General features: G+C 41.5%; 1 protein-coding gene across 2 annotated transcripts in view; it reads right to left on the bottom strand.

Moving 5' to 3' along the window:
- The window catches only part of RNF216 (ring finger protein 216), a 153,250-nt gene that overhangs the window by 80,972 nt on the left and 49,073 nt on the right, over nt 1-23,205 (bottom strand). For both annotated transcript variants that reach the window (XM_023655206.2, XM_023655205.2), the window contains exons 8-13: nt 20,709-20,823; nt 16,342-16,481; nt 13,038-13,088; nt 11,720-11,857; nt 9,918-10,066; nt 9,327-9,405 (exon numbers count right to left, since the gene is read on the bottom strand). In XM_023655206.2, the coding sequence (XP_023510974.2) occupies nt 9,327-9,405; nt 9,918-10,066; nt 11,720-11,857; nt 13,038-13,088; nt 16,342-16,481; nt 20,709-20,823 (672 nt within the window). The remainder of the gene's footprint in view (nt 1-9,326; nt 9,406-9,917; nt 10,067-11,719; nt 11,858-13,037; nt 13,089-16,341; nt 16,482-20,708; nt 20,824-23,205) is intronic.

The following is a 23,205-nucleotide window of genomic DNA, read 5'->3' on the forward strand; positions in this document are numbered from 1 at the left end:
TGATGCCTTATGACGCATTCTCTCCACTGTAAAACATTACTGAGGGACATAAAAAGATCTGAATAAATGGAAAGACAGAATTTGAACTCAGATAGCAGGACTCAACATCTTTAAGGTAATTATCTCCCTAAACCCATCTAGAAATCTGATGAGATTCTAATCAAAACACTTAGCAGTATTCTCTAACTCCTGTGACTGCTAAATGGCCCTGCCCTGGCCTTCCCGAGCTCCCTGCTGGGTCCCCTGCCCTCTGTCTGTCCCCAGGGCTCCACCCTTTCAATGCTTCTTATTCCTGACTCTAAAATCTTATGCCAGCCTAAATCACTCCTTGTGTTCCTGACCCTCGTCACCTACCAAATAATCACTGAGCACCTTCTATGTCCCAGGCACTGGGAAAACATACACAAATGGAATACCTCTACCCTCCAAATTCCACATGTCCAAAACAGAACTGATCATCTTCTCTCCTGCAATCTTCTATTTCCAATTTCGTGTGAATAGCATCATCACTCACTTAGTAGCCCAAACCAGAGAACTGAGTCATCTTGGACTTCTCCCTACCCCCCCCAGTCAGAATATCTCCTCTAATCCTATCTCCAAATTATCTTTCAAATCTGCTCCCTTTTCTCCACCCCCATAGTCAGTTTTGATTCTCATGATCTGTATCAGTCAGAATGTGCTAGGCTATGCGGTTGGAACAAATTCAGACTTCAGTAGCTCCAAACAGATTTACTTCTACATGTCCATCTTAGCAGAAGAAAAGTGATGGTGAACCATATGCTCTCTTTTTATTGTAGTAAAAAACACATAACACGGGGGCCGGCCCGGTGGTGCAGCGGTTAAGTTCGCACGTTCCGCTTCTTGGCGGCCCGGGGTTCACCGGTTCGGATCCCGGTGCGGACATGGCACCGCTTGGCAGCCATGCTGTGGTAGGCGTCCCACGTATAAAGTAGAGGAAGATGGGCATGGATGTTAGCTCAGAGCCAGTCTTCCTCAGCAAAAAGAGGAGGACTGGCAGTAGTTAGCTCAGGGCTAATCTTCCTCAAAAAAAAAAAAACCCAAAAAACAAAACAACAACAACAACAAAAAAACACATAACATGAAATCTGCCCTATTAATAACACATTTTTACGTGTATTGTTAACTATATGTGCATTGTTGTACAGCAGATCTCTAGAACTTCTGCATCTTGCACGACTGAAATTACATACCCACAGCACGACAATTCCCTATTTCTCCCTCCCCCAGACCCTGGCAACCACCATCCTACTTTCTGCTTCCAGAAGTTTGATAGTTTAGATACGTCCTGTGAGTGGAATGATACAGTGTTTGTCTCTTTGTGGCTGGCTGATCTCACTTAGCATAAAGTCCTCAAGGTTCATCCACGTTGTAGCATGACAAGATCTCCTCCTTGAATAGTGAATAACACTCCATTGTATGAATAGACCACGTTTTCTGTATCCATCCATACATCGATGGACATTTAGGTTGTTTCCATATCTTGGCTATTGTGAATAATGAACATGGAAATCCAAGTATCTCTTCAGGATCCTGCTTTCGATTCTTTTGGCTAAATATCCAGAAGTGGCGCTGCTAGGTCATATGGTAGTTTTATTTTTAATGTTTTGAAGACACTCTATACTTTTTCCATGGTGGCTGTACCACTTTACATTCCCACCAACAATGCACAAGGGTTTCAATTTCTCCACGTCCTTGCCAACACTTATTTTGTTTTGTTTTTGGTTTTTTTGATAGTGGGCATCCTGACAGATGTGAGGTGATATCTCACTGTAGTTTTGACTTGCAGTTCCCCGATGACTAGTGACGTCAAGCACCTTTTCATGTGCCTGTTGGCCATCTGTATATCTTCTTTGGAGAAACGTCTGTTCAGGTCCTTTGCCCATTTTTTAACTGGGTTTTTTTTTTTGTATTGAGTTGCAGGAGTTCCTTTTGTATTATGGATATTAACCCTTTATCAGATATATGGTTTGCAAATACTTTCTCCTATTCCACAGGTTGCCTTTTCACTGCTGTCTCCTTTGCTGCCTAGAAGCTTTTTAGTTTGATGTAGCCCCATTTGTCTATTTTTGTTTCTGTTGTCTGTGCTTTTAGTGTCAAATCCAGGAAATCATTACCAAGACCAATGTCTCAAACTTTTCCCCAATGTTTTCTTCTGGGAGTTTTATAGTTTCAAGCCACACATTTAAGTCTTTTAATCCATTTTGAGTTGATTTCTGTACATGGCATAAGATAATGTCCTATTTCATTATTTTGCACATGGTCATCCAGTTTTCCCAGCACCATGTGTTGAAGAGACTATCCTTTCCCCACTGTGTAGTCCTGGCACCCGTGACTGTATATGCACGGGCTTATTTCTGGGCTCTCTATTCTGTTCCATTGGTCTCAATGCCTGGCTTTATGCCAGTACCATACTGTTCTGATTACTGTAGCTTTGTAATATGCTTTGAAAGGAAGTGTGAGGCCTCCAGCTTTGTTCTTTTTTCTGAAGATTGTTTTCACTATTTGGTATCCTTTTTGGTTCCATATTAATTTTAGGATTTTTTTTTCTGTTTCTGCAAAAAATGCCACTGGGATTTTCATAGGGATTGCACTGAATCTGTAGAGGCCTTTGGGTAGTATGAGACATTTTAACAATATTAAATCTTCCAATCCATGAACATGGATGTCTTTCTACTTATTTGTCATCTTTCTTTCAGCAACGTTTTATGGTTTTTAGTGTACAGGTTTTTGTTCCCTTGGTTAAGTTTATTCCTAAGTATCCTACTCTTATGCTACAGTAAATAGGATTGTTTTAACTTCCTTTTCAGATTGTTGCTGGTGTACAGAACCACAACTAATTTCCGGATGTTCATTTTGTATCCTGTACCTTTGCTGAATTTGCTTATTAGTTATAACAGTTTTTTTTGTGGAATCCTGATAGTTTTCTACATGTAAGATGATGTTATCTGTGAGCAGAGAAAATTTGCTTCTTTTCTGATCTGGATGCCTTTTATTTCTTTTGCTTGCTTCTTGTTCTGGCTAGGACTTCCAGGATTATGCTAAATACAAGTGGCGAGAATGAACATCCTTGCCTTTTTCTTTTTTTTTTGAGGAAGATTAGCCCTGAGCTAAGATCTGTCTGCTGCCAATCCTCCTCTTTTTTGCCGAGGAAGACTAGCCCTAAGCTAACATTTCTGCCCGTCTTCCTCTGCTTTATATGTGGGATGCCCGCCACAGCATGGCTTGACAAGTGGTGTGTAGGTCCACACCCGGGATCTGAACTGGTGAACTGTGGGGCGCCGAAGCAGAACGCGTGAACTTAACCACTGCGCCACTGGGCCAGCCCCCATCCTTGCCTTTTTCTTGATCTTAGTGGAAAAGGTTTTAGTTTTTCACTGTTCAGTATGATATTAGCAGTAGCCTTTTCATATATGGGCTTTATTATGTTAAGGTAATTTCCTTCTATTGCTAATTTGTTGAGTGTTTTTATTATGAAAGGATGTTGCATTATGTCAAATGATTTTTCTGCATCTAGTGAGATGATCCTATGATTTGTATCCCTCTTTCTGTTAATGTGGTGTATCACAGTGACTGATTTTTGTTGAATCATCCCTGTACCCCAGGGATAAATTCGATTTGGTCATGGTATATGATCCTTTTAATGTGCTGCTGAAATCAGTTTGCTACGACTTTGTTGAGGAGTTTTACATCTACTTTCATCACAGATACTGCTCTCTAGTTCTCTTTTCTTGTGGTATCTCTGTCTGGCACTGGTGTCAGGGCGATGCTGGCCTCATAAAATGTATACCCAAGAACAGCGTGTATTCAGCTCTTATTGGGTGGAATGTTCTGTGTATGTCTGTTAGGTCCATTTGGTTTATGGTGTTCAAATCCTCTGTTTCCTTATCGATCTTCTGTATGCTTGTTCTATCCATTACTGAAAGAGGAGTACTGAAGTCTCCTACTATTATGGTCTTGCCGTCTATTTCTCCCTTCACATCAGCCAAGGTTTGCTTCATATGTTTGTGTGCTCTGATGCTGGGTGCATGTATGTACTTATCCCTGTTAGCTCTTCCTGGTGAGTTCACTCTTCTATCATTATATAATGTCCTTGTCTCTTCTAACAGTTTTTGACTTAAAGACTATTCTGTATGATATAAGTATGGCCACCCTGGTTCTCTTTTGGTTACCATTTGCATGGAATAACTTTTTCTATCCTTTCACTTTCAGCCTATGTGTGTCCTTAAACCTAAAGTGAGTCTTTTGTAGAAAATACATGCAGTCATGTATCGCATCATGATGTTTTGGTCAATGACGGACCACATATACAATGGTGGTCCCATAAGATTAGTACTATATAGCCTAGCTGTGTAGTAGGCTGTACCATCTAGGTTTGTCTAGTACACTCTATGATGTTTGCACAAGGATGAAATTGCCCTACAATGCATTCTCAGAATGTATCTCCATCATTAAGCGACAGCATGGCTGTAGCTGGATCTTGTTTTTTTTTTAAAAATCTGTTCAGCCACTCCATGTCTTTTGATTGGGGAGCTTAATTCATTTACATTTAAAGTGATTACTGATAGGAAAGAACTTACTATTACCAGTTTTTTCCCTCTGTCTTGTAGCCTTGTTGTCTCTCTCTCTTGCTGTCTTCCTTGGGGTTTTGTTGATTTTTTCACAGTGATATGCTTTGATTCATTTCTCACTTTCTTTTGTGCGTATTTATAACAATCTATTTCAAGTTGATAACTTCAACCACGTACAAAAACTCTACTTATACCCCCTTTATGTTACTGATGTCACATAATACATCTTTGTATATTGTGTAGCCATTAATATATTTTCATATAGTTACTTTGCACACTTTTGTCTTCTAAATTCTATTCCAGAGTTAAAAGTGATTACACACACACATTACAGTATTCTGCGTCTGTCTACATATTCACCTTTACCAGTGAGCTTTGTACTTTCATGAGCTTTTGTGCTTCTATCCAGCATCCTTCATCCTTTCACTTCAACTTGAAGGACTCCCTTCAGTATTTCTTGGAAGGCAGGTCTAGTGGTGATGAATTCCTGCAGTTTTTGCTTATCTAGGGATGTCTTACTTCCTCCTCACTTTTGAAGAACAGGTATGCCAGATACAGTATTCTTTTCTTTTTGCTGAGGAAGATTCACCCTAAGCTAACATATGTGCCAATCTTCCTCTATTTTCTAAACAGGTCACTGCCACAGCATGGCCACCAACAAGTCGTATAGGTCCACATCTGGGAACCAAATCCAGGCTGCCAGAGCAGAGTGTGCCGAACTTAACCACTAGGCCACAGTGCCAGTCCCCCCAGATATAGTTTTTTTTTTTTTTTTTTTTGCTGAGCAAGACTCATTTTGAGCTAAGATCTGTTGCCAATCTTCCTCTTTTTGTGGTTGAGGAAGATTTAGCCCTGAGCTAACATCTGTGCCAATCCTCCTCTATTTTGTATGCGGGCTGCCCCCACAGCATGGCTGATGAGTGGTGGAGGCCCACTCCTGGGACCTGGACCCATGAACCTGTGCCACTGAAGCAGAGTGTGCCAAACTTAACCCCTATGCCACAGGGCTGGCCCTAGGATACAGTATTCTTGATTGGTAGTTTTCCTTGTATTCTTCAGCACTTTCAATATATCATCTTACTCTCTTCTGTCCTGCAAGGTTTCTGTTGAGAAATACACTGAGAATCTTACAGGAGCTTCACTGTACATACAAGTTGCTTTTCTCTTGCTGTTTTCAAAATTCTCTTGGTCTTTGACTTTTGATAATTTGATTATAAAGCGTCTCACTTCATCTTAATTGGGTTCCACTTGGCTTCCTGAATCTGGACGTCCATTTCCTTCCCCAGAGTTTAGAGGTTCTGGGCCACTATTTTTCCAAATAGGCTTTCTGCTTCTTTCTCTCTCTCTTCTCCTTCTGGGACTGTCATAGTGCATACACTGGTCTACTTGATGGTGTCCTATACATCCCTTAAGCTTTCCTCACTTCCTTCTTTCTTTCTGCTCTTCTGACTAGATAAGTTCAAACGACCTGTCTTTGAGTTTGCTGATTCCTTCTTCTGCTTGATCAAGTCTGCCATTGAACCCCTCTAGTGATATTTTCACTAGTGTAAAAGTTACTGTATTCTTCGGCTCCATATTTTGTTCAGTTCTTTTAAATAATTTCTCTTTGTTGACATTCTCATTTTGTTCACATATCATTTTCCTGAGCTTACTGAGCATCTTTACGATGATTATTTTGAATTCTTTGTCAGGTAACTAACATACCTCCATTACTTTAGGGTTGGTTTCTAGAGATTTATTTTGTTCCTTTGGTTGGACCATGCTTCTTCTTGTGTCTTGTTACTTTGTGTTGGGATCCACACATTTGAAAAACACATTTTTGGGGGCCTCTCAAATCTTTTCTGTGGACGTGTCTTCTCTGGACTCATGCATGTAAGTTCCCAATTAAAGAGGTTTTGCCAGTTTCTTTTCTCAGGCACTTATAATTTCTTGCGCCCTCTGGTGTCTGTCTATAGTACTGCAGGTTCTCTGGAGCTGCGGTAAGCTGCTCAGCCTTTTTTTTTTTAAGATTTTATTTTTCCTTTTTCTCCCCAAAGCCCCCTGGTACGCAGTTGTTTGTGTGTGTGTGTGTGTGTGTGTGTGTGTGTGTGTGTGTGTGTGTATATACATATTTTTTTTTTTTTTTTTTGAGTAAGATTAATCCTGAGCTAACTACTGCCAGTCCTCCTCTTTTTGCTGAGGAAGCCTGGCCCTGAGCTAACATCTGTGCCTATCTTGCTCTGCTTTGTATGTGGGATGCCTACCACAGCATGGCGTGCCAAGTGGTGCCATGTCCGCACCCAGGATCCAAACCAGCGAACCCTGGACTGCCAAAGCGGAACATGCGCACTTAACTGCGCGCCACCGGCCAGCCCCTTTTTTTATTTAAAAAAATTTTTTTGACAGTTGTATATTTTCAGTTGTGGGTCCTTCTAGTTGTGGCATGTGGGATGCTGCCTCAGCATGGCTTGATGAGCAGTGCCATGTCCACGCCCAGGATCCTAACCAGCAAAACCCTGGGCCACCAAAGCAGAGCGCATGAACTTAACCACTTGGCCACAGGGCTGGCCCCTGATGAGCTTTTTTGTTCCCAGCAGCCCCCAGGCATCTAGAGTATGGCAGATGGCAGGTCTCTGGAGCACTCCCCCAAGAAGCTAGAACGCTGTTGTATGCTCTACTCTTCCCTTTCCTCTTATCTTTCCTGAATCCAGGGAAGAAGATTCCCCAAATGGAAGCTGTGGAGCTGTATCAGCCTCTGTCTGCTGTACTGCGGGTCGTCTGGAGTAGGAGCAAGTCTCCTAGCTCTCCTTCGTTCTCGGAGGCCTCCAGGCATCCAAAGCATGCGTGGTCCTGTCAGTACTCCAAGTCAGGTGAGACAAAAACCAGGTCCTTGGGTAGACCTCCAAAAAGCCAGAATGTTAGACGCACACTCCAACCTCTTTCCCTCCCCAGGAAGAAATGGGAGTTGGGGATTCTCTCCTGGTCTTTCCACACTAAGCAGAAGAGAAGGGCAATGGCGAGTAAGTGTATGCTAGTCCAAAAACATTGCCTTCGTTCTCAGTAGTCCCCACCTGCTGCCCTCTCCTGGAGTGCTTGGATTCAGGAAAGATAGAAGCCAGCCCCTTGGGCAGTGGCCTGAGCAGTGTGAACGTTAGATGTATATTTCAGTCTTCTCTTTCCCTCCCCAGAGAGAAGCCAGGAGTTAGGCAGCTTTAAGAGCCTCTGGGAGGCTTTCACTGACATCCCAGGCTGGATGTCCTCAAGACACTCCTGGGACTGTATTTCAGACTCACGTGTGCCCTCATGCCTGCCTGTTAACTGTCTTTGGATAATACTGGCTTCCCCTTCTCCTTGGCCTTCCTAATCACGTGTGAGCAGTTTCACTGGTAAAGTCTAATTTGGAATCATACAGGAAATGTAGTTTCCAGCTTCCTCTTGGCAATTCGTGGAGACTCCAGAGGGGGTGGTAGTGCTATGCATCCCTCACTGCACGACTCAACAGCCCGACACCTCTCCCCGATATTTCACTCCCCATGTCCCCTTGCCTCAGAATGGAGTTCAAGGCCTGCATGGCCTTGGCTCCACCAGCTCATGAGCCTTCCCCTTCACACTCTTGGTACCAGTCAGTGTCCAGAATGCTACTCTCCTTGGACCTAGAACATTCCAACATACTCACTTTCACTTCAGTCCTACTCTTCCCTTCCCTTGGCTATCGCGTCCTTGCTCTCTGTATCCTAGCTCAGGCATTGCCTTCCCAGGCATGCCAGTGTCCGACACACTGGAAACACAGAGGGACAGTCAGTTACTCTGCTTTCTTAGTTCAAGATGGCAGAGATTGTTGGGCTAATTGTTATAACAATAGCCTGGGGTAGGGACAAATTATTAAGTGGATATGTCATTTGTAAGAATACATCCACATTTTACACAGAAATGTTAATGGTGAAAACAAAAGCAATAAAGTTTTAGTCCTTTAGTTTGGTTTCTCCTTCCTTCTTCAATATCTACTTTTATTTCTTCACTCCCCCACAAGGGAGAGATATTATAATGTTCAACTCTGATCATGCTATTTTAGAAAAATGGCTTAAAACTTGTCTAGGTGGATGCCAATATTTGTTAAAAATTCTAAGTGGCTTATAAATAAATAAATTGACAAATTTTAAGACATTCTTAGTTCACAGAGCAGGAGTCTGGTTAAAGAGAAGAAAGATTTTCAGCAGCAGGGTGACCTGACAGCTCTGGTCTCACCTTACATCATCTGTTCTTATGAGAACAGCTGAGTGAATAATCTAACAGACATGATAGAGATGTCGCCATAATACCCAGTTCTTCAATCAAAGAAGTGTCACTTGGACCTTGAAAATGGCAGGAAGTGTGTGTGTGAGTGAGAGCATGTGTGGGCAGAGTGGAGGTATTTGAGCATAACAGGGTTGTGAAAAGAGCAAGCAAGAAAAATGCTGGCACAACGGGAAAACACAAAACCCTTCCCATTTTACATTACAATAGCTGCCCTTATTGGAAGATGGCATAAAACCAGGGATCCAGAGCTTTGTGACTGGATTCCCCAAGTGGCCCCCATCTCTGTAACTATGTCAACAATTATTCACAATGTACCAATCTTTACTTTCCTTCTTGAAAAGGAGAGCACTCAAATTCTTCTGAGGGGTTAGCATGCAGAGAACTAGCAAATATCTGTGCCATTAGGGTAGCCCATAATACCATAATTCAAACATAAATCTAGAAAAAAATCTGCCTCCGTACCTTTCGGCAGCGAGGATTGGGACAACTGAACCTCTTCACGTCACTGTCCAACAGAGCAGGAAAGCTACAGGAGGGGCACCTGGAGTCCAAACAGCAGAAGGGACGTTACTCAGGACACGAGAGCCTGATTAGGTTCCACGGGGCCGTTCACACTAACACGGAGTTTTCAGCTGGACAGCCCTATCTTCTTTCACTCCTTACTTTTCATTAAAACAGGGACTGAGGCTCTCCTTAGTGCTGGCTCTTATCGAGAAATGCAGGTGTCGTTCTAGGTGTGTAAACCGCTCAATGAACACATATCCCCTTCCTTTCTGAGGACTCCTTGCACGTGCCACTTTTCCTCCAACCCACTGCACAATGATTGTACCTATAAGCCGGATGACTAAGAGGTGCCAAAGAAGGCAGGTAAAAATCTGAACTGCAGATTTTTCCATTCATAAAATTACTCTCTTATTTCTCAGCAAGAAATGGCAGAAAACCTAGAAGACACGGCTTGGTTACAGAATTTTTATTTTGTGACGAAAGTGCTCAGGCAGTCTTCCCAATAGGGAATGAGCTGACAGATGGCACCCTCCAACTCTGAGAACTCACCTGACAAGCTCATCAGCATAGGCTGCAGCAACTTCTTCTTCGGCTTTTCGCTCATAGTATTTATACAAGATGGTCTGGGGAAGCACCTTCTCCAGCTCGCTGGTTGGGAATGAACATGTACAGCTGCCTTCCATGCAGCTGAGCTCTGACTAGAATGATAAGGTCAAGAGGTAAAGGAAAAAAAAAAAAAGAAAATTCAACCAAGTTTTCAGAAAAATAAAAAGCCTCAGTGGTTAAAAGCATCTTTCAATGGGAAGCAAATAAATAGTGGTTAAGAACACAGATTTTGAGATGGTCAAGATTTCTCTGTCCCCTCTTCTCTGAGAAACCACACACAAAGCAACAAGGAGACCAGGAAATAAAAACACAAAATCCATCCTTGATAACACCAGAGGATCTATCAGCCCAAATCACAATACAGCCACGCATTGCTTAACGACAGGGATACGTTCTGAGAAATGCGAACATCATACAGTGGACTTACACAAACCCAGACGGTACACCCTACAGCACAGCTGGGCTACATGGTACTAATCTCACGGGACCACCACCGTATACGTGGTCCGTCACTGACCGAAATGTCATGTGGTGCGTGACTATACACAAAGATGGAAAGTGGATGAGGAAGGGTAAACGGCTTAGCAGACAGGAAGAGGAAGGTCACAGCTCAGTGTCTCAAAAGGAGACACTCGTGAGAAACAACTTGATTCCCTCCACGGCCCCTCAAAAGGCTGGAGGTCTAGACCTCTTGGAAGGCAGAGGTGAGTGGTGGGAGGGGAGGGGACTGACAGGAATATAAACTGAAAACAGGGGGATTGTTTGAAAAGCCTCCAGTTCCTACCCTCTCCAGATGGAGTCAGGGGACTAAAACTCTCCCAACAGAAAGGAGGACGGTTTCTGGAACAGCTAGACCACAGGGCTGTGGACTTCCTCTTCAAAGCCACTAACAGCAGGTTGAGTCCTCACACCACATCACTCTGACCTTCTCTTCTGCCTCTCTCGTCCATTATTAAGAACCTGTGTGAACTCACTAGGCCCACCTGGATGATCTAGTACAATCTTCCTATTTTAAGGTCATCTGATTAGCAACCTTAATTCTCCTTTGCCACATAAGGTAACATATTCACAGGTTCTGGGGATCAGGACATGGACACCTTTGGGGGGCCATTATTCTGCCAATCATAACTACTCTGCTCATAGCTCTTGCTCAATCCCTGACTAAACTACAACTGACCTTGGAAGAAGTGATGTCAACTGATTTGATTATTGGTCAGGTGTTTATGAAAAGCAATTTTGGTTTTTAAGTGTTCACTGAACGAAACAAAATTCCTTTCCCTATTGTGTTACCCTGGTGTCAAGAGAAAATGTCTTCGGACAGAGAAATATGATCTTGTATGAAATAGTTAATTCATTTGAATACAACTATAAAATCCTTTAAAAATTTTGTAAAAGTACTAACGCACTCTCATACATTCAAACAGTTTACACGGTTCTCTCTTTTTGAGTTCATCCTTCATTTTTATTAGGAACAGGAAGGTGAGTGAAGAAGCAGGTGCCCCCGTGGAGGTAGGCATGGGGGTATGGAAGAATTACGGCATTCTCTAAAGACAAAATTTGCTGTGATTACAACATAATCAGACAAATGAGGGACTGTCTATGAATCACACCCATAAGCATGTCCTAGTAGAGTTCCATCTCATCCCAGAAAAGACACTTCCATGAGGCATTTACACCTGTCTATAAACGTGGTCTCCTCAGACTTTATGAACGTTTCCTACGTGCAAATATTACACAGTTCTTACCTTTCCAGATCCAAAGACTGCCTCTTGGGCATATCTGATGAGACACTCCTTGCAAAACAAGTGAGCATCTGCACACTGTGTCAGCTCCTCGAATGGAAATTCCCCATAGCAGCAGCGGCACTCGATCAGCTGGCCATCCTGCAGGCCATCAGAAACACACGTGAAATTCCCTACACTCAAGTAGAGGCAGCAGTCATGTTTCATATTCCCCCACCTCCAAATATATTCTGAGGTAAAATGCAACCCCTAGAAGCCATAAAGCAATGGTGAGCTGTTTTCTGTTGTATAATCTAGTTCAAGATGCTAGTACAAATATTAATACACAGCTAAAGACAGTGAGATTTCCACGTGGATTTTGGATTCTTTGACGTCTTCCTCTACATAAAGTTCCCATATCATGAATTCCCTGTTGCCAGCAGAAGTATAACATCTGTAATCAGATACTAACATGAGTATAAGAGTCAGGGACAAGTGGTAGGAGAGATGTTATCTAAAAGGCTTCAAAAGTTGGATTTTGCTCTCCTTGTTAGAAGACAGGCGTGTGGGGCAGTCGTGTCTCAGCCAGAGCTTTATCTTAAGGGACTACTGCAGCTAACTAAAGCAGCAATCCCTAGGACCATGAATACCAGGAAACTTACTTTTTTTTGTTTTTGCAAGAAAAGATTCAGCCTGAACTAACATCTGTTGTCAATTTCCCCCCTCAAAGCCCCAGCACATGGTTGTATATCCTAGTTATAAATGGTTCTCGTTCTTCTATGTAAGCCGCCACCACAGCATGGCAAGTAGTGTGGTTCTGCAACTGGGAAGTGAACTTGGGCCCCCAAAGCAGTAAATGCCAAACTTTAACCACTAGGCCATCAGGGCTGGCTTGAAACTTACTCTTCTTATTAATGGCAGTAATTGATCCGGTCACTAGCCTATTCCTACCTCCCATGTTAGAAAAGCCACTATGTGAGGATGGTGGACATAGTATGAAACCCATCTGGCCCTGAGGTTAGACATAGTTCTTCCTTCCACCTCTGTGAGTGATTATCTAAGTTCCAAATTTTCCTGTAAGAATCTATCCACTGGATTCTCAGTCGTGTTTTTAAGAGCACCATCTCTATCATTATCTTCCTTTCAATTCTGATCCAGTCTGGTACTAAGAGTGGCTATGTTGCAAGTATCTGACGGGAACTTGGTTGAACCAAAAACTCAGCAGATCCACAGGAGGTTATACAGGAACTAGTTTGCCATCAAAATGCCAAGGAAACGTGATAAGAGAAAACAGTCCATTAAAGTACCCAGAACAAATAAGTTAGGTGAGTTTTCAAACTACCTTTTGATATTGTTCTTCATTCATCTGCAGGGCAAGCAAAAAGTCTTCATGCTAAGGAACAAAAAAACCATACGTGCAGATATAAATTTAGTAAAGATGCCACAAAACATGTAGAATTTATTTCCGTAAACATAAAAGAATTCTATTAATAGTCATCTCTCCACTTACATAGCTTAGAAGTTTAAAAAGCTACCTCAGAATACATTTTAAATGCCTCAGAAAGCTAAATATAAAAAAGGAAATCATACAAGTACTAGAAAATATGTGGAAAACTTTCTTAAATCTGATTCAAAATGTGGAAGGAATAAGGGAAAAGACACATAAAACACTTCTGAACAGTAAAGACTAGCATAAGCAAACAAAAAATCGAATTGGTAAAAACGATGCTACAACATCCTTTGTTGTTGAGGCTGAGGGGGAGCAGGCACTCTTGCGTAGGGGTTCCTGGTGAGGATGCAAAGTGGTACAACCACGATGGAGGGAATCTGATACTATATAACAAGGACCTAAGTATTTACCCTTCACCAATCCCACTTCTGGTAATCTATCTCAGAAACATGAAATGATGTATGCACATGGTGATTTATCATTGTACTATTTACAACAGCAAAAAACTGGATACAACCCTAAATGTCCACCAATGGAGGAATAACTGAAACAACTCTGGTATTGCAGATAATGGTACTCTATGGATTGCTGTGAAGAGACTGCCAGTAATGTACTGTTAAGTGAAAAAAACAAGGGGCAGAAGAATGTGCTACCTTTCAGGTAAGAACGAGGGACAAACAAAAAAATATATACACACACACACATATCTTTTACATGAAATAAAGACACACAAACGCAAAACTATTAAAAATGGTTATGTATGGGGGCCGGCCTGGTGGCGCAGTGGTTAAGTTTGCAGGCTCCACTTTGGCGGCCTGGAGTTTGCCGGTTTGGATCCTGGGTGCGGACCTATGCACCACTTATCAAGCCATGTTATGACGGGTGTCCCACATATAAAGTAGAGGAAGATGGGCATGGATGTTAGCTCAGGGCTAATCCTCCTCAGCCAAAAAAGCAAAAAAAGGAGGACTGGCGGCTGATGTTAGCTCAGCACTAATCTTCCTCAAAAAAAAAAAAAAAAAAGAAAAGGTTATGTATGGAGGGAGTTAGGGAATATGGGGGAAGGGACATGACAAAAGCTAGATCTCTCTGAATGTTCCTTGCTTTATAGTTTTGACTTTAGAACTAAAAATACATATATTTTTAAAGTCCTTAAAGTTTATTTATTTATTTATTTACTTTTTGCTGAGGAAGACTGCCCTGAGCTTACATCTGTGCCCATCTTCCTCTACTTTATATGTAGGACGCCTGCCACAGCGTGCTTGCCAAGAGGTGCCATGTCTGCACCCAGGATCCGAACCAGCGAACCCTGGGCCACCGAAGCAGAACGTGCGAACTTAACCACTGCGCCACCAGGCCAGCCCCAGAAGTAAAAATATTTTACACAATTGAAGAACAAAGTTAGATACCAAACAAAAAACCAATACCTTAAAACTCAAATAAACAGAAATAAACTTCACTGTTTATCAAATTAATAGCATAACCACACAAAGACTTATTTCAGTGACTTTGTATTTTGATGTCATATTCCTAATCTGATATAATTGGACAAGAAAATTATAATTAAATCTTAGACTTTAGCAGTCTTATCATTGGTAATAATACTGGGCTGTTATTTTGCAACTATTAAATATAGGAATAGGATACAGGAAATAAATCATTATATTAATGTTATCAAGAACCAAGATTTTTTAGGTATAAGAGGAAAGAAATACAAACATTACCATGAAAGAAGTAAAAAGCCTGTAAACCAAATCCGAAACAGAAATCTCAGTATAAATTCCCACTAAAAGAAATAAGGCAACTTGGAGAACCTGGTGAGTCCAGGTCCAGGTCAGGAAAAGCAGAGGTTGAACCGGGATCATCTTGAGTGCTAGAAAGCAAGGCTGCTGTCCAAGACGACTGGGGCCGAAGCAGAGGAAGTGACTTAAAGGGGATGCCACCGGGCACAGACGGGACCATTTGGACAGCAAAAAGAATGACGACTACAATGAACTAAAACACATCAACACCTTGCCAATAGTTTACTACTTCTCTGATGAGATTGGTGGTGACATTAATGAATGCCATGTTTTGATACTGTATCGTGAAATGTGCCAACATCTGGAAGACCTACTTAACCCAGTGAATCAGTGTTTTTCATGATAAAATCATGCATGTGTGACACATCCATTCAAAGTGCAAGCTACATTAACAGATTTTAACGTAACAGATGACAGGTGGACAGGTGACTCTGATGGATGGAACAAGATGATAACTTCTTATTTCTGCTTGAGATCTATAATTTTATCATTGGCCATGAATAATCACTTCATTCATTTTAGAGAAAATGTCTGCTAAATACCTAATTCTGGATAATCATCGTTTTTCTGTCAGTCATTTTTTCAAGTAAAAATGGTGTTCTGTAACCGGAAAAAAAAAAGTGCCTAATTCAGCTGCTTGTAACTCGATGGCATAAGTGCTTCTCCTTGAGACAACCATCACAGTCAGGATGCAGCAGAAGTACTTTGTGCATACTTCCTATTTCGTCAGAGCATCAAAAAATGTCTTATCAAAAAATCTGATAAACTAAAAATTTTTTACTGCTTCATTAAAGACAATTTTGCCTTTTTAAAAAAATGTGAGTAGATAGCAGTGAAGAAAATACTGATTACTGGTACAATTTGGTGACACTGGCTTGATTCATGCTAAGGCACCACTGCTCTTGTTTTGTCAGTCTGATGAAAAAGGCAAGTAATGCCTTATTGTTATAAGAGATCTGACCTTGCAGAACCCCTAGAGTCTTGGGGAAGCCAGGGCTCCACAGGCCATGCTATTAGAGCCGCTAGTCTAGAAAATACATATTAAACAACCAATATATATTCTGGTTGACTTACACATTTAATAGTCTATTTGGAAGAATTAAAGAGCTAAATGGAATCTCTCTCTGGTGTTTCTCTACCATAGGGGCTGAGGGAGGTAAAAGAGATATGTTTGCTAAACCCCAATTAAAATTCTCTAACATAAATCTGACTTATGAAACTGCGAACGTTAGTTGGTATCATTACAAAATCTAGTTTTGTTTTCCTTCTAAAAACTTCATAGTTTCTTCAAATTAATCACTCAACAGAGAAGGCAAATCTTACAAGACAGTTCTATACTAGGTCTTCACAGTCGACCAGAATCCCAGAAACACATTCCAAGCACGTCTTCCTACCTCTGCCATCTCCTTGATTTTCTGCTCATAGAATTCCTGCTCTTGTTGCACAGCTGGGAGGAGGGCACGCCGGTCATAGGACCTACAATGTCGCCGCTTATTTTCCAGAAAGAACATCCTCTTCTCTATTTTTATGTCACCTAGAAGACACATGACAATGCAAAATCATGCAGACAACTGTTCGCTAGGAATCCAGGCCGGCCATTCCAGTCTGCTGTGGCCAAGGCCCCAGCTACCTTCTAGCACAGGTTTTGGGACTCTCCTGTAACGTAGTCCAGCGTTTGGGAAAACGGGGCTCCTTGCCATTCCCTGACCTCCCATGCACTCTTTGACTCTCACGTCTTTTTTCTCCCTCGTCATGCTCTAGTGACAGGAGGGCCTCTCCTATCCTGTCAGTATCGCACTGTGTGAATATACCACAATTTTTTATCCATCCTACTAATGAAGGAAAACAGGTGGGTTTACAGTTTGGGGTCATTATGAACAGGGCTGCTGAACATCTATCTGCAATTCAGTTGAGCATACATGAAGGAGTAGAACTAGTGGATGAGCTTTAGAAAACAGTGCCAGTCTCCAAAGTGGTTGTTTCAATTTGCACTCTCCCTCCACCAGCAATGTATGTGAGTTCCAGCCACTCCACATCCTCAACACCTGGTACCGTCAGTTTTTAATTTTAGCCATTCTGGTGGGTGTATATTTGTTTTATGTAAGTTTTTAAATTTATTTATTTTGAAAATGTCAAACAGAAGAGCTGAAATTGTAGCACCCAAATTCACAGTAAGTAACACTTAGTATAAAAGATAACAGAATGATAAATATCAAGTCATGTAATTGGTCTATTCAGGTTTTGTATTTCTTGTTGATTTGGTAATTTACATTTTCTAGAAAACTGTCTATTCCATACAGATTTTCTACTTACTCATAAAAGTCTGTTCTTTGTAATCTCTTTTGATTTTATCAATGTTTACTGTATCAGGTTCCTGATATAGTTTATTTTTATTTTTTTCTCCTGTTCATTCTCACTAGTTTTTTAAAATTAAAAGTTTTTATTTTTTAGCTTACTATTTAGAAAACCGGCTTTGGGTTCTCTATTCTGTTCTGCTGATCTGTGCCTATCTTTCTGCCAGCACTACCCAGTCTTAATCACTGTAGCTATCTAGTAAGTTTTCAAATCAGATAGAAGAATAAAATGTGAGAAAACAGTCTATTTAAAAATTATTTTAGCTACTCTAGTACCTTGCTTTTCCATATAAATTTCAGGATAAGCTTGCTTATATCTACCAAAAAAATCTCGCTGGGATTTTGAAAGAAATTAAGCCTGTGTATCAGTTTGTGGAGGATATACATCTTTACTATGTTGAGACATGTACACAGTATATGTCTCCATTTATTTATATCGTCAATTTCTCTCTTCAGTATTTTATAGTTTTCATAAGTTCTGTACACGTTTTGTCAGATTTACACCTAAGTATCTAAACCGTTTTTTGGAGCAACTATAAATGGTACTGTATTTTTAAGTTTGATTTCCACATGCTCACACTGTTAGTATATAGAAATACAATTGGTTTTTGTAGGTAGATGTTATATTCTCAACCCTACTGAACTCATTATTAGTTCTAGGAGTTCGGGAGTAGATTGCTTGGAGTTTTCTCTATAGACAATCATGCCATCTCCTTATAGGGATAGTTTTATTCCTTCCTTTCTGGTCTGTCCCTTTTATTTCCTTTTCTTTATTGCATTCGCTAGAACTTCCAGGACTATGTTGAACAGCAGTGAACATAGGACATCCTTTCCTTGTTCCTGATCTTAAGGGGAAAGGAGTCACCATCAAGTATGATGTTAGCTACAGGTTTTCTTATAGATGTTATCAAGTTGAGGAAGCTCCTCTCAATGTCTAATTTTCTGTGAATTTTAATCATGAAGAGGTGTTAAATATTGTTAAATGTTTTTCTGCATCAGCTGATAGGGTCATGTGATTTTTCTTCTTTAGTCTATTAATATGATGGATTATACTGACTGGTTTTTGTATATTGAACCAGCTTTGCACCCCTGGACTACACCCCACTTGGTCATGGTGCACAATTTAAAAAACGTTCTTACGTATTTAAACATGTAAGATCTATCCGCTAATATTTTGTTAAGGATTCTTTCATCTATATGATATTGGTCTGTAGTTTTCTTTTTTGTACTCTCTTTCTCTAGTTTTGTTATCAGAGTAATACTAGGTTCAGAAAACAAATTGAGAAGTATTTCCTACTCTTCTATTTTCTGGAAGAGATTGTGTAGAATTGGCATTGATCCTTCTAAAAACGTTTGGAAGAATTTTCTAATGAAACCAACTGGGGCTACAGATTTCTTTTTTGGGAGATTTAAAATTACGAATTCACTTTCCTGAAAAGCTACTGGGTTATCCAAACTATCTATTTTGTATGGGTAAGTTTTGGTAGTTTGTGTTTTTTGAAGAATTGGTCCACTTCAACTAAGCTGTCAAGTTTCTGTGTGTAAAGTAGTTCACGGTATTCCCCGTTGGACGCTGTGGGGTCTACAGTGATATCCCCTATGAGGAGCGATCACTCCTGATACTGGTAATTTGTGTCTTCTCTTTTTTTTCTTGGTGAGCCTTGATACAGGTGACACGTTGTATTTTTACTGATGTTCAGGTTATATTCAAATTCTAACCAGACTTTTCATGAAAGGCTGTGTGGTGGTCAGCTCATCAGGCCATAAAAAGGACAATGGAGGGAGAATCTCTCTCTCTGAGCCAAGCACTGTAGAGCCCAAACAGCAGTGCTTAGGATGGAAAACAGCTGAAAAGGGGAAAAACGGGATTCCTGGAACAGACAAAGGCTCCTCAGCCTCTGTGCTTACAAACTGCTGGCAAGAAAGGCTAAGTGTATTAGGCACAAATATTAAACTACTAATGTAAATCAAGGGTATTTAACTTTCAGTGTCCTGAAAGATGATATAAGAAGTGGAATTTAAGATTCAGAATCTAAAATAAAAGGACATACCTGAAACAATGGGCTGGAACTAAGAAGATGAAGTTAGAGAAAAACGTCAGATACTGTAAAACTGAGAGAGTCGTTTATGACTTATAGCCACGTGAGTAGAAAGACCCAGGTTGAACGTGAGCCAAGGGTGAGACCTACTTTGATTTTAAAAGCTAATGCACTCTTAGGCTTATGGATTGAAGGATAGAATCTAAATCCCAGGTGGTGTCTCCACACAGCAGACCTCACTTGGAGTACTCTGTCTAGCCTTGCATACTCAGCCTCTCAGAGATACTGACAAGCTAGAGAAGGACACAAAGAGAAGAGCAGTCAGGATGATGAAGCGGCAATGGACATATTCTGAGTCCTTTGAGAGGCAAGAACTACAACCATGGCAAGAAATTGCAGGAAGGTACACTTTGGCTTGATACAAAGAAACAATTACGGAAGGACTACGTGTTAGGGATGCCTAGTCTAAACTGCGCCTACATTTAGTTGAATGAAAAACCACCTACACACTATCCCCATGTTCTCGTTCTGCCACAGACACGTGAGAATGTCATGTTGGGAGAACACTGCTCCACAGACTAGCTGGGGACCTGAGGAGTCAGAGCCTACGGGGTTTTCTTTTGGATTCCGAAGAGTTCAGAAATTCAAATATTTTCCAACTCTTCAGCTATCTCATGGAGTTTCCAATTAGTCACACCTGGAATCAGAAAGACAAACAGGAGAAAAGGAAGGAAAACAGTCCTATTTATGACAGAAACTATAGGAAAAGTTGTGGTAGACGCTCTTCTTAGAACCGAGCAACTCAGATCAAATTTGTTGCAAAATTCAACAAGTTTACCTTTTGGGGGGTTAGACCTGAAGTAACCTCTCTGAAAGAGCTTTCAGCAGTTATTTCATCAATAAAAATAAAAGAAGTTTAAATAAACAAGTGGCTCTTTGTGAGCTGTTTTCTCCTGTGCAGAAGCCACTCTCTCAGGTGTCTAAGTGACCCCTCTGCAGTAAGCAATAATCACTGGTCTAGACAGTTTTTACTAGCGATAAAGCTAATTCTTGTCAAACCCTCAAGACCACTTTTTGCCCCAAGCTTAGGGGGTCTCCAACACTTTTCCACACATGAATTCTCTAACATTGCACACAATTTTCCTGTCACGGTGTATCCTAAGCAGAAAGAAGGAAGACAACCGTGGCCACTTTCTGAAAATGCTGATGTGCTGTCAAAGCAGTCCGCGTCAGAGCCACTCCCTGGACTGGTCTGGGGGGGCATTCTCTAGTCAGCAGCACCACCGCGTCCTCTACGGGCTGTTTGGGAAGAGGACGGTTCTGCCCAGCAGCTTCAGACACTGTAAGCAACATTCAGTTTGCTATTACCTTGTTCAAATTTGAAGTCTATGTAAGAATACTGATTCATTTCTTTTCTCTTCTTTCTTTTTCCACTGGTTTCTGGCGACAGCTCCTGCCATTTTTTAATGGCATCAGAAAAGGCCTAAAAATTTGAGAAAGGAAAATGAGACACTGTAAATGGGCCACAAGAACATGAAACACAGGCAATCCCCAAATCTCATTCTGACTCTGAGTTTTGGCTGTCTTCTCTGCACGGCTTACCAGAAATAGGTAGTGGCAAAATAAACAGGTAGCATTTCATTATTTTCATTTCCTCTGACTCATAAACTGCTATAATGGCAGAACCAAAATGCTTACTGACAAATTTAAAGGGTGAGACAAGAAAAGAGAAACTGTTCAAGCTGTCCTTGAATATGCACAGGTTAAATCCCATCACAAATGGCTGGCCAGTTCTATTTTGCGGGTGTATCCTACATGGTGTTTTTCTGGTGAGCACACCTTCTTCCACTTCCCCAGACTCCTTGTGGCTTTCACCGTTACCCCACTTTGTACTGCACACTGGAGGACAAAATTCTTATGCCAGTGACAATCCCCTTTCTTCCACACCTTCAGCTTCTCCCCTTTTCAGGTCTTTACCATTGGCATTTAGATGTGCTTGAGTCTTTCTCATCTTAAAAAAAGAAAACCCTTCCTCTCTTGGCCTCCTTCCCCTCTCAGCTACCAGCCCCCTTTTTTCTTCCTCCTCTTTGTAGCCAAACTTATCAAAGGAGCTGTCTGTCCATCATTTCATCTCCTCAACGCCCATGAGCTTTCCACCTCCCTCCCATGTGACACTAAACCCCACTTTCTCTCTTGCTAATCCACTTCCTCACACGGGGCTGCCTCCACACCAGTCCTTGTCTTACTTGACTTCTCAGCAGTGTTAACAATGCTGACTGCTCCAGTCTCCTGACTTCCTGCTCGTTCTCCACTACCCTCCTCAACGTCACACCTTGGAACACCTCAAGGCAGCTTTGGCTCTCTTCTCACCCGACAGTCTCTCTGGGTACCTCACCAGGCTGTGAGGTTACTTCCATAGGCTGATGACTCTCAAAATCCCGACTCTACTCCATATTTCCCACCTTTTTTGCCCATTCAACCACCCAATGAATTTTTTTTTAAAGCTTCAGTGCATGGTTGTATATCCTAGTTGTTAGTTTTAGTTCTCCATGTGAGCCACCACTGCCACAGTATGACAACTGATAGACAGGTGGTGTGGTTCCAGGACCAGGAAATGACCCAGGGCTGGTGGTGAAAGTGCCAAATCTTAACCACTAGACTACCAGGGCTGGCTCAACCAACGAATTATTTTTACTTGGATGTCTCACAGGCCCTACTCACCATGTTGGCAATTCAACATTTCCTGTCCTGAATTCATGATCCTTTCCCTCCAAATTAGCTCTTCTGTAGTATTCCCCATCCCAGGAAATGACACCACCATCTCCCATGACCCCCTTACCGAACTCCTACTTATCTAACACTTAGGTTGGTGATGAAATGTCAATGCCCAGGGAGGCCCTCTCTTTCAAAGCACCTGAATTCAGAAAGATTCACATTCTGAATCTGTTTATCTCAGAGAAACAGCTGTCTATCTGTGGGGTAAAATGATAACAAAAGAAAACAAGTATTTCAGCCACAGAAGAGGGAAGGATCACCTTTTCAACTTACTCTGTCTCCCACCCCTTCCCCTTTCAAAGCTCCTAGGTTTGGGCTTCAGAAGGGAATCACCATTTGCTACACATCCCTCCTATGAGCTAAGCACCACACACGGACCTTTCTACTCCTTATCTCACTTAATTCTCACAATAATCCTCTGAGGGAGGCATCACTTACTTTACAGTAGAGAGAAACAAGGCTTAGAGAGGAGAAGAAACCTGCCCCCAGTCAAACCTTAATTAAAGCTAGGATTTGAACTCAGGCCAGTCTCTGATGAAAGCTCCTCTCTTTGATTTCACTTTGCCCTCACAGACAGATGCAGAGAAACCCCATCAAGAGCTGGCAAAAGTCATCTTGCTACCTTTCTATCTCCCTGATCAGTGTCCTCCTCTCTTGCTTTCTGTTTCTTCTTTCTGGAATTCCCACTACCCACGGTGCTCCCCACAAACCCCTAGGCATTAATCTTACAGCCAGATGTTTGTACTCAGCTCAAGATTACTAATTTCTACCAAGTTTTACCTAAAGGCAAATATGCCACCCTTGAACCAGGGCTATCTGCAAAAACTCAGGAAAGAAGGCAGGACAGGTATATAATTTGCATTTTATAAATGAGGTAAGTAAGCACAGATGCCATTTATCGGCAACTAATGAAACTGGAATGTGAACCCAGAGCTCATAACTGGTTGTCCACTGGGTTTTCAACCACACCACACTGCCACAAAAATGCAGACTCCTGACTGGACATCAACTGGGGTCATGACCTTGGTCCCACTTAAATACTGTTTCTAGTTAGCAGGAAGAAATCCATATTCATAAACACAAATCGGTA

The sequence above is a fragment of the Equus caballus genome, chromosome 13, assembly GCF_041296265.1.
Source record: "Equus caballus isolate H_3958 breed thoroughbred chromosome 13, TB-T2T, whole genome shotgun sequence".
NCBI lineage: Eukaryota > Metazoa > Chordata > Mammalia > Perissodactyla > Equidae > Equus > Equus caballus.